Below are 12041 nucleotides of genomic sequence, written 5' to 3' on the forward strand. Positions count from 1 at the left end.
GCTTCAATTGTAATTTAATTTTACAGTATAATTATTTATGTTAAGTACTTGATTTACTTATTATATGTACAAATGTAATATACTTACCTACTTATTAGGATATATCTTGGTGAATTTTAAAATAAGAGGAAATTAAATGGAGGTCATCGTGTCTAACTAGATGTCTAACTAGACGTTGTTAAGTCTTATATAAATATTTATACATTATTAAATTGTTTTTCTGTTTTTTATTGATGTAAAGACATGGCATGTATTCAAAGTAATAACAAATTAGCTGTGTACTATTTATTTAACTTATATTAAAACCCCAAGATTGATTTCGTCTTACGACATATTTTATTCTTCTAAGTTTTACTATGACATTGTAATATGAACCATGGATATAGTATAGTACTTAAAAAAATCAAAACTGGTAATATATTATTTCAATATTTAATAGTCAATTTTCATTTGAAGTCAGCATTTAATTACTGGTATAACACATAATTATTAACTGATATCTACAACTTCAGATGGACAAATTAATTGATATATCATATTATCAGTTTTCATTTCCTTTCAACAATGTATTCATTCTAGCAGCTATTTTAAATATCTTACTAGTTTTTATGTCATGGCACCTTACAAAGGCTCCGAGCAACCGTATACTGAGCTTCGAGAACAGATGTTTACGACGGATACTGGGTGTGCGGTAATTTTAGAAGTAACGGGAGATAAAAGAACGCACCAAATAGCCTCGCATCACGTTGAGAGTGAATACGCAACTTTGTACCTGGCCCGGCCACGTGCTGCGAGTGCCTGAAGAGAATCCCAATCTGGTTTGCCTGTTCTTCAAGCCAACCGGATTCCGGCGTCCTGGATGGCCGCTAAATACTATCTATATAGCATATCTGGCGGAGTTACGGGCTGCTAGTATGACCTGGAACGATGCAAAAAAACTAGAGTGACAGAGATTCTTGGAGGCGCCGCATTGTATCCATATGCTGCAACTAAGATGCAGATATAGCCGAAGAGAAGAATTAATATACAGCATCTAGAAAACTTAAAGTCTTTGAAATGGTGTTAGAAAGACAATGTTTCTAATATCAAAGTGATATTGAGGATGAAAAAGAAAAGACTTGGAGAGTAAGCTCTACCAAATGACATACCTGATATGATACAAGTAACTGATATGCAAAATTATATTATATTTTAGAATATTATGAATCAATTTAGCAACTTTTATATCATTATCGATAATAAATTTAGTGCAAAAATGTAATTATAAAATTGTTTTATTTTTTAAATATGTATGCGAGATAGACATAGCTATAGGTTACAAACATTAGTCACTTTATATTTACCTTTTGTAATTGTACTATTAAATCTATAAAATGGGTATATATGCTTGATGGTCTACGTCATAAATAATATTATATGAATCACGCCATGTTCGGATCGTACGCCGAAAGTTGGATTTATTTCATTATTAATTAAAAGATTTATTTCATTCCATCTTATTCATATGAAACCGTCGACAAGCAAAGATCTCGGTAGACATTTTCTCCATCTGCAAAAAACATAACATATGAACTGTTAATAGTGTGATTTTTAATCTTTTATAGTGTGCGACTGTTTGAAGAATGGTAATTAAAACGGATTAGTGATAATACAAAGCATCAAAAAAGATTGATTAACTAAAATAAAGTAATCAGGTAGGTAACATGTTTAATAACAACTAGAACGCCTTAGATTATATCAAACAAATAAATATGAAATCACAGGCATTCTCGCAATAACCTCTAAACTAACCACGCAACTAATGTAGACTAAGAAAACAATAAATTAACACTTGAATAATATATGCAAAACACACAGAATACTACTACAGTAATAAATAACATAATATTGTACTTACAGATAGTGTTTCTTATTCCTGATATAAAACACAATTCCTTCGTTAGGTATCTTGCAATTTGCTATCAACATAATCTGACAGCAGAGAGTTTTTTCTATTAGTCTATGGCCAAAAATACGGATTTACTTGGCCGGCTAAAAAAAAGATTTTAATATAGCAAGAACATTTTGAATATGCGACAAATAAATAAAAGTATATATAATATAGTTGTTAAAAAAATCTGTGTACATTATAAAATATATTTAATATTATAAATACATATATTTTTTAAATTCATGTTATAATTTGTAAACGACGAAGCACGTCAGCTAATACGCATAGTAAATGTTTAAACTTTGGTAATCAAATTCGAATGTGACAGAAAGAGAAAGAAAAACTTTTTAATCATATTAGCATGCGTAAAAGAGATGTAACATAATATCACTTTCACTTTAAAAATCATACCTAGTATTCAATGTCATAGTTCAACTTTAAATGAAAAAACAGAAACTCTAGGTAAGCATGTGTGCCCTTAAAATTTTACGTAAATATACATAATCGTATGCACTTAACAAAAAATTTTTAAAGCAAATTTATTTGTTCAAGTATCAAGTCACTGAATTTAGAGAACTAATATCTCTCACGATATAATCTCTAAAACAAAAAAAGCACGTGCACAAACGTAAGCTAATAATAGTCAAATTGATGACCTAATAAAAAATTAAAAAAGTTTGTTGGATGGTTCTACTTAACGTTCATCAAATATTTCATATCAAATAACTCACGCACTATATGAGAAAAAAAATAAAAAAGTATGCAGGATTGCGCATTAGCTATGCGACAAGAGATTTTACTAAAATAAATATTTTTAAACCCACGCAGTCAGGTTTTGCATAGAAACTTAAAAATTAAATAGCGCGCTGAATACAGATTAAAAGACAAAAAAGAATCATGCACTAACGTTAACTACCAACGCACTAGTGCTTACAATTTAAATTTTGAAAAAAATTTAAGTTTAGTGACACAAGTATCCAGCATTTAGCTGGGTCACCCAAATTGAAATGCGAATAACCCCCTTAATGTGCGTGCACAAACGAAATAAACGCGTGCACAAACGTGCACTAACGATGCACAAACGAATGCACTCAAAAAAAGTTGAAATTTCAACATTGGGTGACCCAACGTTTAGCTGGAACACCCAATTTGAAATTGGAATTTTCGGTTATTATAGGTGCACAAACGAAAAAAAATCGTGCACAAACGTGCACTAACGATGCACAAACAAATGCACACAAAAAAAGTTGGAGTTTTAACATTGGGTGATCCAGGTAAATGGACCTCGAATAATGCTTATCAACACGTTGACAGATTGCCATTTATTAGTCTATGGATCGTCCGAATCGGTTTGACGTTTCATGTCAAACCATTTCTGACGATAGAACGGTTTGATTTTCAATGATACACTGAACCAAACGTCGAATCTCAAACCATTTCCGGTCAACTTTCTACTCATACAATTTGTATGTATATTGTCAATGGTTTAATTTGATTTGTTTCGTTCAGGTTGAAAGAAACGAACTTGGACATATTATTCTTGTCACGTATTGTTTATTCCATATTCTTCCACACTCTAGATCGGCTGCCTGTTATACCACACCTGTTGGCGGTTTACTTATTGCGCGTGCGCATACTGTCAAAATCTAGTTGTCAAACGGTTGAAAACGTTCACTGGAACATACCCGAAAAAAGTGACCTTAAACATGACCTGTGTTCTGTCATTGCCGACTTAAGTAGAAAGCCGATACGTTCACAACGACTGGTCCTACTTTTTCCGCCTCTCCCGTTGTTGTCTATAGATGATTTGTCATTGCCTGCCATTGTTCTATACATAGTGTGCTCATATACTGACGGGTATGTCGTGTTCACACAGGGAATGGTTTGATTTGAATAGATAAGTTACATGATAAATAATACACTAGCATTAACACACCTTCTACAAATGTAATGCTTAGATCAATGCTACATATTTTTTAGAAATCGATATTACCATCAGTTTTTGTGTGAAGGACTATTAGTCTGACTTTGACAACTAATGAATAACAGGAATGTATATTATTTATAAATAACACTGATAGTTAATATACCTATTTGATTTGAGATTTTTTTATAATTCAATTTGAAACGAGAAAGGGCGAATCAATATGTCAAGCAATCCGAACAGTGGACCACTCGTTGCTTGTGCAAAAAGATATGCTCAGGCTTTATTAATCTCAAGATGGCGCTGGTTCTGTTCATTATAATTTGCACACACTGCAAAACAAATTCTACTCTTAATAATAAGAATTCGAATCTTTTATTGAAGAATTTACGTCGTAAAAATTATTTGTTGTTACATAGCTACAAGAGTAATAACCAAATGGTGATTGTTCTGTATACTCTCATTAGCCATAAAAAATAAAATTGTTTTGGTATTGGTAAGTTCGCGTCGCGCCAAAATCAACAACCGTCAAATGCGTCAAAGAACTCTCACGGTCTCGACTGTCAACACGTAGAGTTTGTGCACGTTTCATTAATAAATATTTAACGATAGTACGACAAATGGCAGTAAAACACTGACAGAATGCACGTGCGGGTAAGATTCTGTGGGAAACTGGGGGCGATAGTGGTTGTCCCTTCAAAATTGACTACAATCGACACCTTTCGAAAGTTGCTCGAGGATAAGTTCGACGTTGAACCTTCTCTCCAGAGACTCTTCTACGGCGGAAAACTGGTAATGCAATGTTAAATTAGAATTCTTTCATTCAACGAATCAATTGGTATTTCCTAAGGCTTCGGCCACATAGGCAGGTGCTTCACTAGTGCTGACCTAGGTGCTATGCTTGTCTACTAAAAACACTACTGCGACATTGCACGCTACGTGCTTAAGTACAATTTCATTTGACATTTGGGAGCGCTCAAGTCAACAACGATATGTCACTCTCAAAACTAACCAAAAAGCTACTTCTCACTGAGAATTTAAGTTTAAAATTCAAAAGTCGCAAATTCGAACATGTTGAGTGCATAATGTCAATTTATCCCATGCGTCATCATTCATAACCTCAAAATATACGATGTTTGTCATACTGAAGAAACATCCGGCGTCTTGCAAAATCCATAGATAATGGCAACATCACTAGGTGACACAATAAAAATAACCAACACGTTTTTTCGCCGGGAGACTCATGAGGTGACTCATAATCACGTAGCGAAGCGTGCAGTGTGACCATTGCGATAGAATAGTGTGCGTTTGTTCGCTAGGATATGTCACCTAGCACGTAGCCACCAAACAAGGCACCTGCTTATGTGGCCGAAGCCTAAGCGAAATGTATGAATTTTCATGTCAATTTCTTTAATAAAAACTCAATTTCATTAGTTTTTTTGCTTAGGAAATTATACGTTTTCACCATACTTTACCTACTTCATGACGTTTAGTATTTAAAGTCTTGATTATGCTTATTCTAGCTTGAAGATGGATATTCTTTTCATGACTACAACATAAAACTTAATGATGTGATCCAACTCATCCAGAAAGTTACACCGCTTGTCCTTGAAAACGATAAGCGAACTGTGGAAGAAGCAGAAGAAGAAGAAAAAGAAATTAAGAGCGAAATAGTACGCGAGAAGAAGATTGAATATGATGGTAAGCTAATATTTATGTAATGTATGATAACTGCTGTTTCATTGTATACAGCGAGATAGAGGAGCTACCGTTAATACTTACTGGGAAGTTAAGAATCAACTGATTTATGTAATTTCTTTACACCCCTGTTTTATAGTGCCTGTACACGTGCATGAAATTACTGTCGGCAATAGTGCTTATTTTAAACTATCGTGACAATAACTTACTGTTTACACGTAAAAGAGCTGACTGTCTCTCCAATCTCTTCAAGAGTAAGCGAGGCACGATGTTGTCATTTTATAGTACTATTTGACAGGACATATTGAAAATCGGTTAACCTCAAAATGAATAGTTTGGTTTTTTTACCGGCAGGTTCGCCATTATCATTCTACTGCGCAGGCGCAGATCTTACTTGCGCGTAACAAATCTTCCAAGCTTGTTTGATTAATGCACGCAATCTTGCCAACTGCTGGATAATACATGTTTCCCCATACATTTTCTTATTGTGCACAGTAAATTTATACACGTGTAAACGGGGTATGAGTTTTGTACTGTTCCATCTAAGTCATTTTGTACGACAGAGCATTCAGTTCAGTCGTTCAATGCGCAAACCGCACGTGGCGCGTAGCAATTAACATTATAATTAAGTGGTCATCAGTTAACGAGTTAATCGATTATGAACTACTTATACTTTAATATTGTTTATTTGTTTTTTTATTTAGTATATTTAGGGACATTTCTCATTAGATACCTAATTTTATTATCCAGGCTTTATGGGTACTATCTGTGGCTTTATACAGTTTCATCAATCCTCCGGTGTTCAAATTTAGAACTAAGCCCATCACGGTATAAAGAGTTGAATGATGTCAAATATTAGCATGAGGCGCCCAGACAACTTATACTGATAGATCTGTAGTATGCTTACATATTTCCGATATTATATGTCCGATCCTCCACAGAGTGGAGGTTTGTATTAACAGTTTTTGTTTTTACGAGGAATGGATCTTAGCCAATTGTTCAATCTATTAGGTCCATACTTTGACTCCAAACACAAATTGAAAAACAATATTTGTATTTGTCAAAACCAGGATTCGAACCTGGGACGTATGACATTACAAGCCGCTTGGTATTGCAGCATTGTAGTAGATACACATATCAGTTCTCAGTTTTTTTTCTCAAGCTTGAACTAACAATCACAAAACTTGGAGAGAAAATGCCGGAGAAAAATAAACATCCGGTCACTGAGACGGTGCACTCCACCACCACTACACCATTGTTAATAATGCATCGGTTTACATGTCTCACTGATGCATTATTATAATGGTGACAATACCTATTTGGTCTTTAAAGAAATCGAAATAGGTATGGTATCTATTCATGTTTCGTTCTTCACTACCAAAAATTCTTCTTCTATAAATGTCGTATTCCGTTCCACAGTACAAGATGTCTATGGATGTCCTGTCATATCACATCTCACAGAATATAACGTCTATAGACGTTGTGTCCGTGGATGTGTTAATAAATTTGAGGTTCTACTGTGCGTAAGCGATGGTGCCCACAGAACGCGTCAGGCGCCGCACTCGCGCAAAATTTCTACAAGTGGCACATAAATCATTGAAAATACAACGTAATCAAATACGCCAGCGCCCACTGGATATGGCGACGCATTATACGCGCGCGCCGCATGAATCATCGTTTTTTCGCGAATCACCGCTTCTCGGCGATATGAATGAAATAAAATACAATGGAGTCCATTCATTGACCACAGCGAGTAAAAACACGCTGCGCGAGGCATTGTCGATCGACGGGCGGAAAGCAATTATTTAATTACAGAGAAGTCATTGTTTTATTTTATTGCGTGTTCAGTTTATCGCTGGTTGAAGAATTTCGTCGTAAATTTTAATTACAAGCCCCGAAATAATATAATATTTTTATTGCTTTGTTATGAGAGGCGCTGTAATAATATTTATTTTGTGCTGCTTGGGCCGCTTATAACATAGGTGAAGGGTAATGCGCGGGAAGAGACGTGTGATTATGGTTATGAATAAACACTGCATTCTCCGACTTCGCGCGCCCGACGCGTCTGTGGGCACCATCGCTAATACGCAAGAAACACGGCTTCATTTTGCTGAACAATAGCCACTCTCTTTATATTATTACTCTGAGGTCTTATGTACCCGTTTTTCATGAATTTTGTGCTCTTTTTATTATTACTTTTGGTTATGTCATCTGTTACCTTGACCTGAGGCTGATTTCAGATGAAGCTTTTCCTGTCATTTTTGTTTAGTCCATACAAAATAAAAATTAATTAACGTCATTATTTACTCTTTTTATAGATGCTGTCAGTAAATTTTATCGTGTCGGCGACCTTATTGATATCTACGATAAATTTCTCAGCGCCTGGTTCGAAGGAAAGGTTTCACAAATAGTGAAAGATCCAGAATACGTATCTCCGAATGATTGTACGAATGGAACCCACTCAAATTCAAATGAAGTAGATGAACCTAGTACTAGTAGATCGCCATCCAAAAAAACCAGTCAGGGAAGTCTGGAAAAAACACCACAAAAAAATAATAAGGAAGATAAATTTACAACTCCAAACAGTAATAGAAAGTCTCTGCGGAAAGATGCTGATGATAAACATAGCAGTAGTAAATGCGATACAAGTCCTGAACAACCGAAATCGCCCCAATCTGCCAACACGACTCCTAAACGTGCTGTCAAAGACTATTTCTCTGCCAAAAAGAAATTGGTTTCACCGGAAGTAATAGAGGAAGAGGAAGTATCAGAAGTCAAAGATGAATTAATTAAGAAAAACGACACGAAAATTACTAATGGAAATGAAAGTTTCACCGATGAAGAAGGGTTATTGTACAAAGTTATTTTTCTTGAGTAAGTTAATTTAATTTTACACTTCATTTACGATCATTTAATTGTGTTAATTCATTCATTCACTTATATGGTGGCAGTTTTTCAAAAATAAGACAAATTAAAACACCGAAAAATTGTTTCGGATTGCTACTTTGTTCTGGTATAACAGCAATGAAAACCAGTAGCATGACATGCTAGTATATTTGGGGTATATGTAGTTTTTTATACCTAATATAATTTAACCTATTAAGTATGTCTCAAGGTCCCAATTTCAAGGTTCCAGTTTGTCATTTTTGACATTGTGTCCCCCCACTATTATATTTCATCATAAATTCTTTTACACCCTGTCTACATTATATCACTTTCAGAATTTTATTCTATTCTTTTATTTATTATTTTATTCATAAAAAAATTATTAAGTTTGGTTGATTTTGTGACATCACATTTACTATACCCCCCATATCGCCTTCGTCACAAATCACAACCTTATGTCAGACCCTTTCCCCCACGACAAACTCTTATGCGATATGTGGATACATAGCGAGCTTCAAAGAAAAAGATTTGATTATGTGCTGTCCCGTGGTGTCACAGTAAGCTGCCGCTACAGGAAAAAAGTGTGTAATGGTCGTTTTTCTTGGTTTATTAAATGTTATCAGACTGATGCTCCCATCCCATTTTGAACCATCAAATGAACATTGTCAGTTGGCAAATCTGCCGAAATTGCCAGAACAACAATGAGGTCACCTCACGCGTACCGCGCTACATCGGCAACCGCATGACTCAATGAACGTTTTTTATTATGTTCTGCATGCTTACACATTTTTGACTCAAATCAAAACGCGCGCTCTTTGTTTTTATTTTTATTTTCTATGGATTTTCTATTAAATTATTATCTATGTCTGCTGGTTGGGTTCTGTTCAAAATATTATGTATGGATAGAATATCGCAAGTAATTTTAACATACGCTCACGTAGAAACTGTTAAAATTAATTGAAATTAGCATGAATAATGAATAATAATTCAAAATACTAATACATCAGAGTTGCCACTTTCCATAATTAAATTTATGGAGATAGTGATCATTCAAAATATTCTGTGGAATGATGAAACCATAGACTAAATTTGTTGCCGTACCAGCATTTGACGTGTTCATAATGTAATCGCAGCATTAATGTGCACACATTAGAATAAGTTATTTACTTGAAAAATTGGTAATTTCATGGTTACATATTTTATATTAGTAATGATAACAAACATACACAATTAATATTGGTTGTTGGATTTATTTAAAGTGTGTTTACTGTCATATTTGGTAATTAAGAGAAAAATAGCCATACCTAAGCGGCACAATTTTCATAAAAGGTAGACTATAAATCGGCCACTAGTGTCCTCAAGGAAACTGTTTAATCGACAGTAATTAATGCCTGTGATGTCTATTGTATTTAGTTTTTGTTTATCAAGGTCTTTATTTTATAGCGAAGATGAATGTTCATCGCAGTACTGCAAGTTGTCTGAAATAAGACCACGGTCGAGAACTGAAATAAAAATTGAAGACCTCAAAGTTAAACAAATGGTCTTGCTAAATTATAATCCGGAGCAACCTCATGAGAAAGGATTTTGGTAAGTCTTTCATTGGTGATAAGTGATAACAAACATTTGAATGCATGAAGAAATATTTTTCTCTCTCTTGAGATTAAATTATATGAGTCAATATTGAAACTTCTTCTTAATGTGTCATCCCCTAGCGGAGTTCAGCCACCATCAAGGCGATCTTAGATTTGTCGTCTGCTACCCTGACCAGTTCAATAGAGCTGGACTCGTACCAATCACGGAGGTTCTTAAGCCACGAAATGCGGCGCCGTCTGCTAAGCGTAACATTGATCTTTCGGTTCTATATTGCGACAGCTTACCCAGGATAAACGTCAGATTTCTTTATTCAACACTTGAAAGCATCTAAACGACACTTTTTGAGCATAGACAATCATGGCAAAACCGCTATTATAAGCGTAGATAATAAGTACAAATATAAAAATCATTTACAATGAATAAAATTCAAACATTATTAATGAAATCGCCGTTTTCAAAAATCAGTAGAGTTTGCCAATGCATTTCATAAAATTAAAATAAATATAATGTAACCTTTGACACGAAGACACTCTTGCTTAATCCTTCGTATAAAAACACTCTAAACATGCGAAAATAAGGAAAATTGTTCAAATTAACGTTATAGATAACAATATTTTTATAAAATTTTGCCGTGTTAACTAAACGATATTGTTATTATTTCAGATAATTCTGACTCGGATGTAATCAATAAAATAATAAATATGAGTGAAAATGGCTTGAATGGCTTTTATTTACTCTTTGATTAGTGATTGTTTTTATAAGATATATCTATAGTCAGTATTCCGTATCCGTATTCATTTACGTCATTATACTATAATAAATATCACAATATAGTTAAGTATATTTATTTATTATTCCGTTTATTTTGTAGTCGGTAACAAGGATGATAATATTACCTATGTCATGTTGTGTAGGTACCCATCAAATACGTTGAAACATAGCAATATTTATACATCATCCTTGTGGTCATAAATATAATTACCTATAAATTATATTAATTTATTGAATACGTAGACGGTCATAAGGAGAACGGAGCATAAAGTACCTAGGTATTTATTTTCATTGCTAGATAGGTTAGGCGGGTAGGTGCCTATTTAAAAAAAATTACGAAACCACATAAATATATCGGGTATCCTATGCAATATAGTATTCATCGATAGGAATTGGGGCATTAATTATCGACGATTCGATTAGGTACGTCACCGCTGTGCTGTTATTGTCTCATGACTAACGATATTTTTTGAAGTTACAGTTTGATCCGACAGATGGCAGTGGCCTCGCGTCGCGCGAACGGTGTCCTTTTTGAAATTTCCGTCACTGATTTTCACTAAAATGCCAAGAATATTGACGTTACGGCGTAAGTATATTCATTTGGCGTGTCACCCATCATTTAAATGCGCCCGAATCACCTCGATCCAAAGTTGATTTCATTTCTTGCAATCTCCCGTTTAAGATCGCTATGGGTTGATAAAACGCGAGGGCACGCCGGAACGAGATAAATTAACAATCTAATTTAACTATCTTATCACTCGATGGAGAACGATTAAACTTTGAAATATGTAAATGACTATTGTCTGAAACATATCTACAACGCGGCCGCACGCGCCGTCAGCTGCCGTCGATGACAGTTAATATAAGTTTCTAAATCAGCCGATTACTGCAAATCTGACTTATGTTTTAGTAAACGGACTTTTAAAAATCGGGAATCACAATTACGGTTCCGTATGAATAACACGTTAAATTATCAAAATATATGAGCTACTTTTCACATTAATCGTCTCAAAACCATCCATCTGTTTAAAGAGAGCAGTCACCGAAGACCTAGCCGACTTTATATTTTAATTAATGTCTTTTTTTTAAATCGGGAGATCTAATACTTAATTATGAATGAATAATTATCACGAACCTAAATATATATTTATAACATCAGTTTCATTATAGGAATGATCGATCAATTAAATATGTAGGTAGGTAATTTAAAACAAGGGATACATGTTCATTCTTCTTTTT

General features: G+C 34.3%; 1 protein-coding gene and 1 long non-coding RNA gene across 2 annotated transcripts in view; one reads left to right on the plus strand and one right to left on the minus strand.

The window, feature by feature from the left end:
• Positions 1–232: 232 nt before the first annotated feature.
• Positions 233–1983, minus strand: LOC147079381 (uncharacterized). The gene is made up of 3 exons (XR_015069408.1): positions 1898–1983; positions 1344–1549; positions 233–919 (listed from the first exon to the last, which is right to left on the minus strand). It is a non-coding gene; the product is annotated as an uncharacterized LOC147079381 (long non-coding RNA).
• A 1324-nt stretch (positions 1984–3307) lies between these two features.
• The window catches only part of LOC147079382 (E3 ubiquitin-protein ligase UHRF1-like), a 33465-nt gene continuing 24731 nt past the window's right edge, over positions 3308–12041 (plus strand). The window contains exons 1-4 of the mRNA XM_085940578.1: positions 3308–4646; positions 5378–5555; positions 7871–8426; positions 9882–10025. Of these exons, the coding sequence (XP_085796704.1) occupies positions 4497–4646; positions 5378–5555; positions 7871–8426; positions 9882–10025 (1028 nt within the window). The 5' untranslated portion in view covers positions 3308–4496. The remainder of the gene's footprint in view (positions 4647–5377; positions 5556–7870; positions 8427–9881; positions 10026–12041) is intronic.

This window comes from Rhyacophila brunnea, unplaced genomic scaffold (genome assembly GCF_057557595.1).
Source record: "Rhyacophila brunnea isolate RB1 unplaced genomic scaffold, BYU_Rbru_1.0 scaffold_1, whole genome shotgun sequence".
Taxonomy (NCBI): Eukaryota; Metazoa; Arthropoda; class Insecta; order Trichoptera; family Rhyacophilidae; genus Rhyacophila; species Rhyacophila brunnea.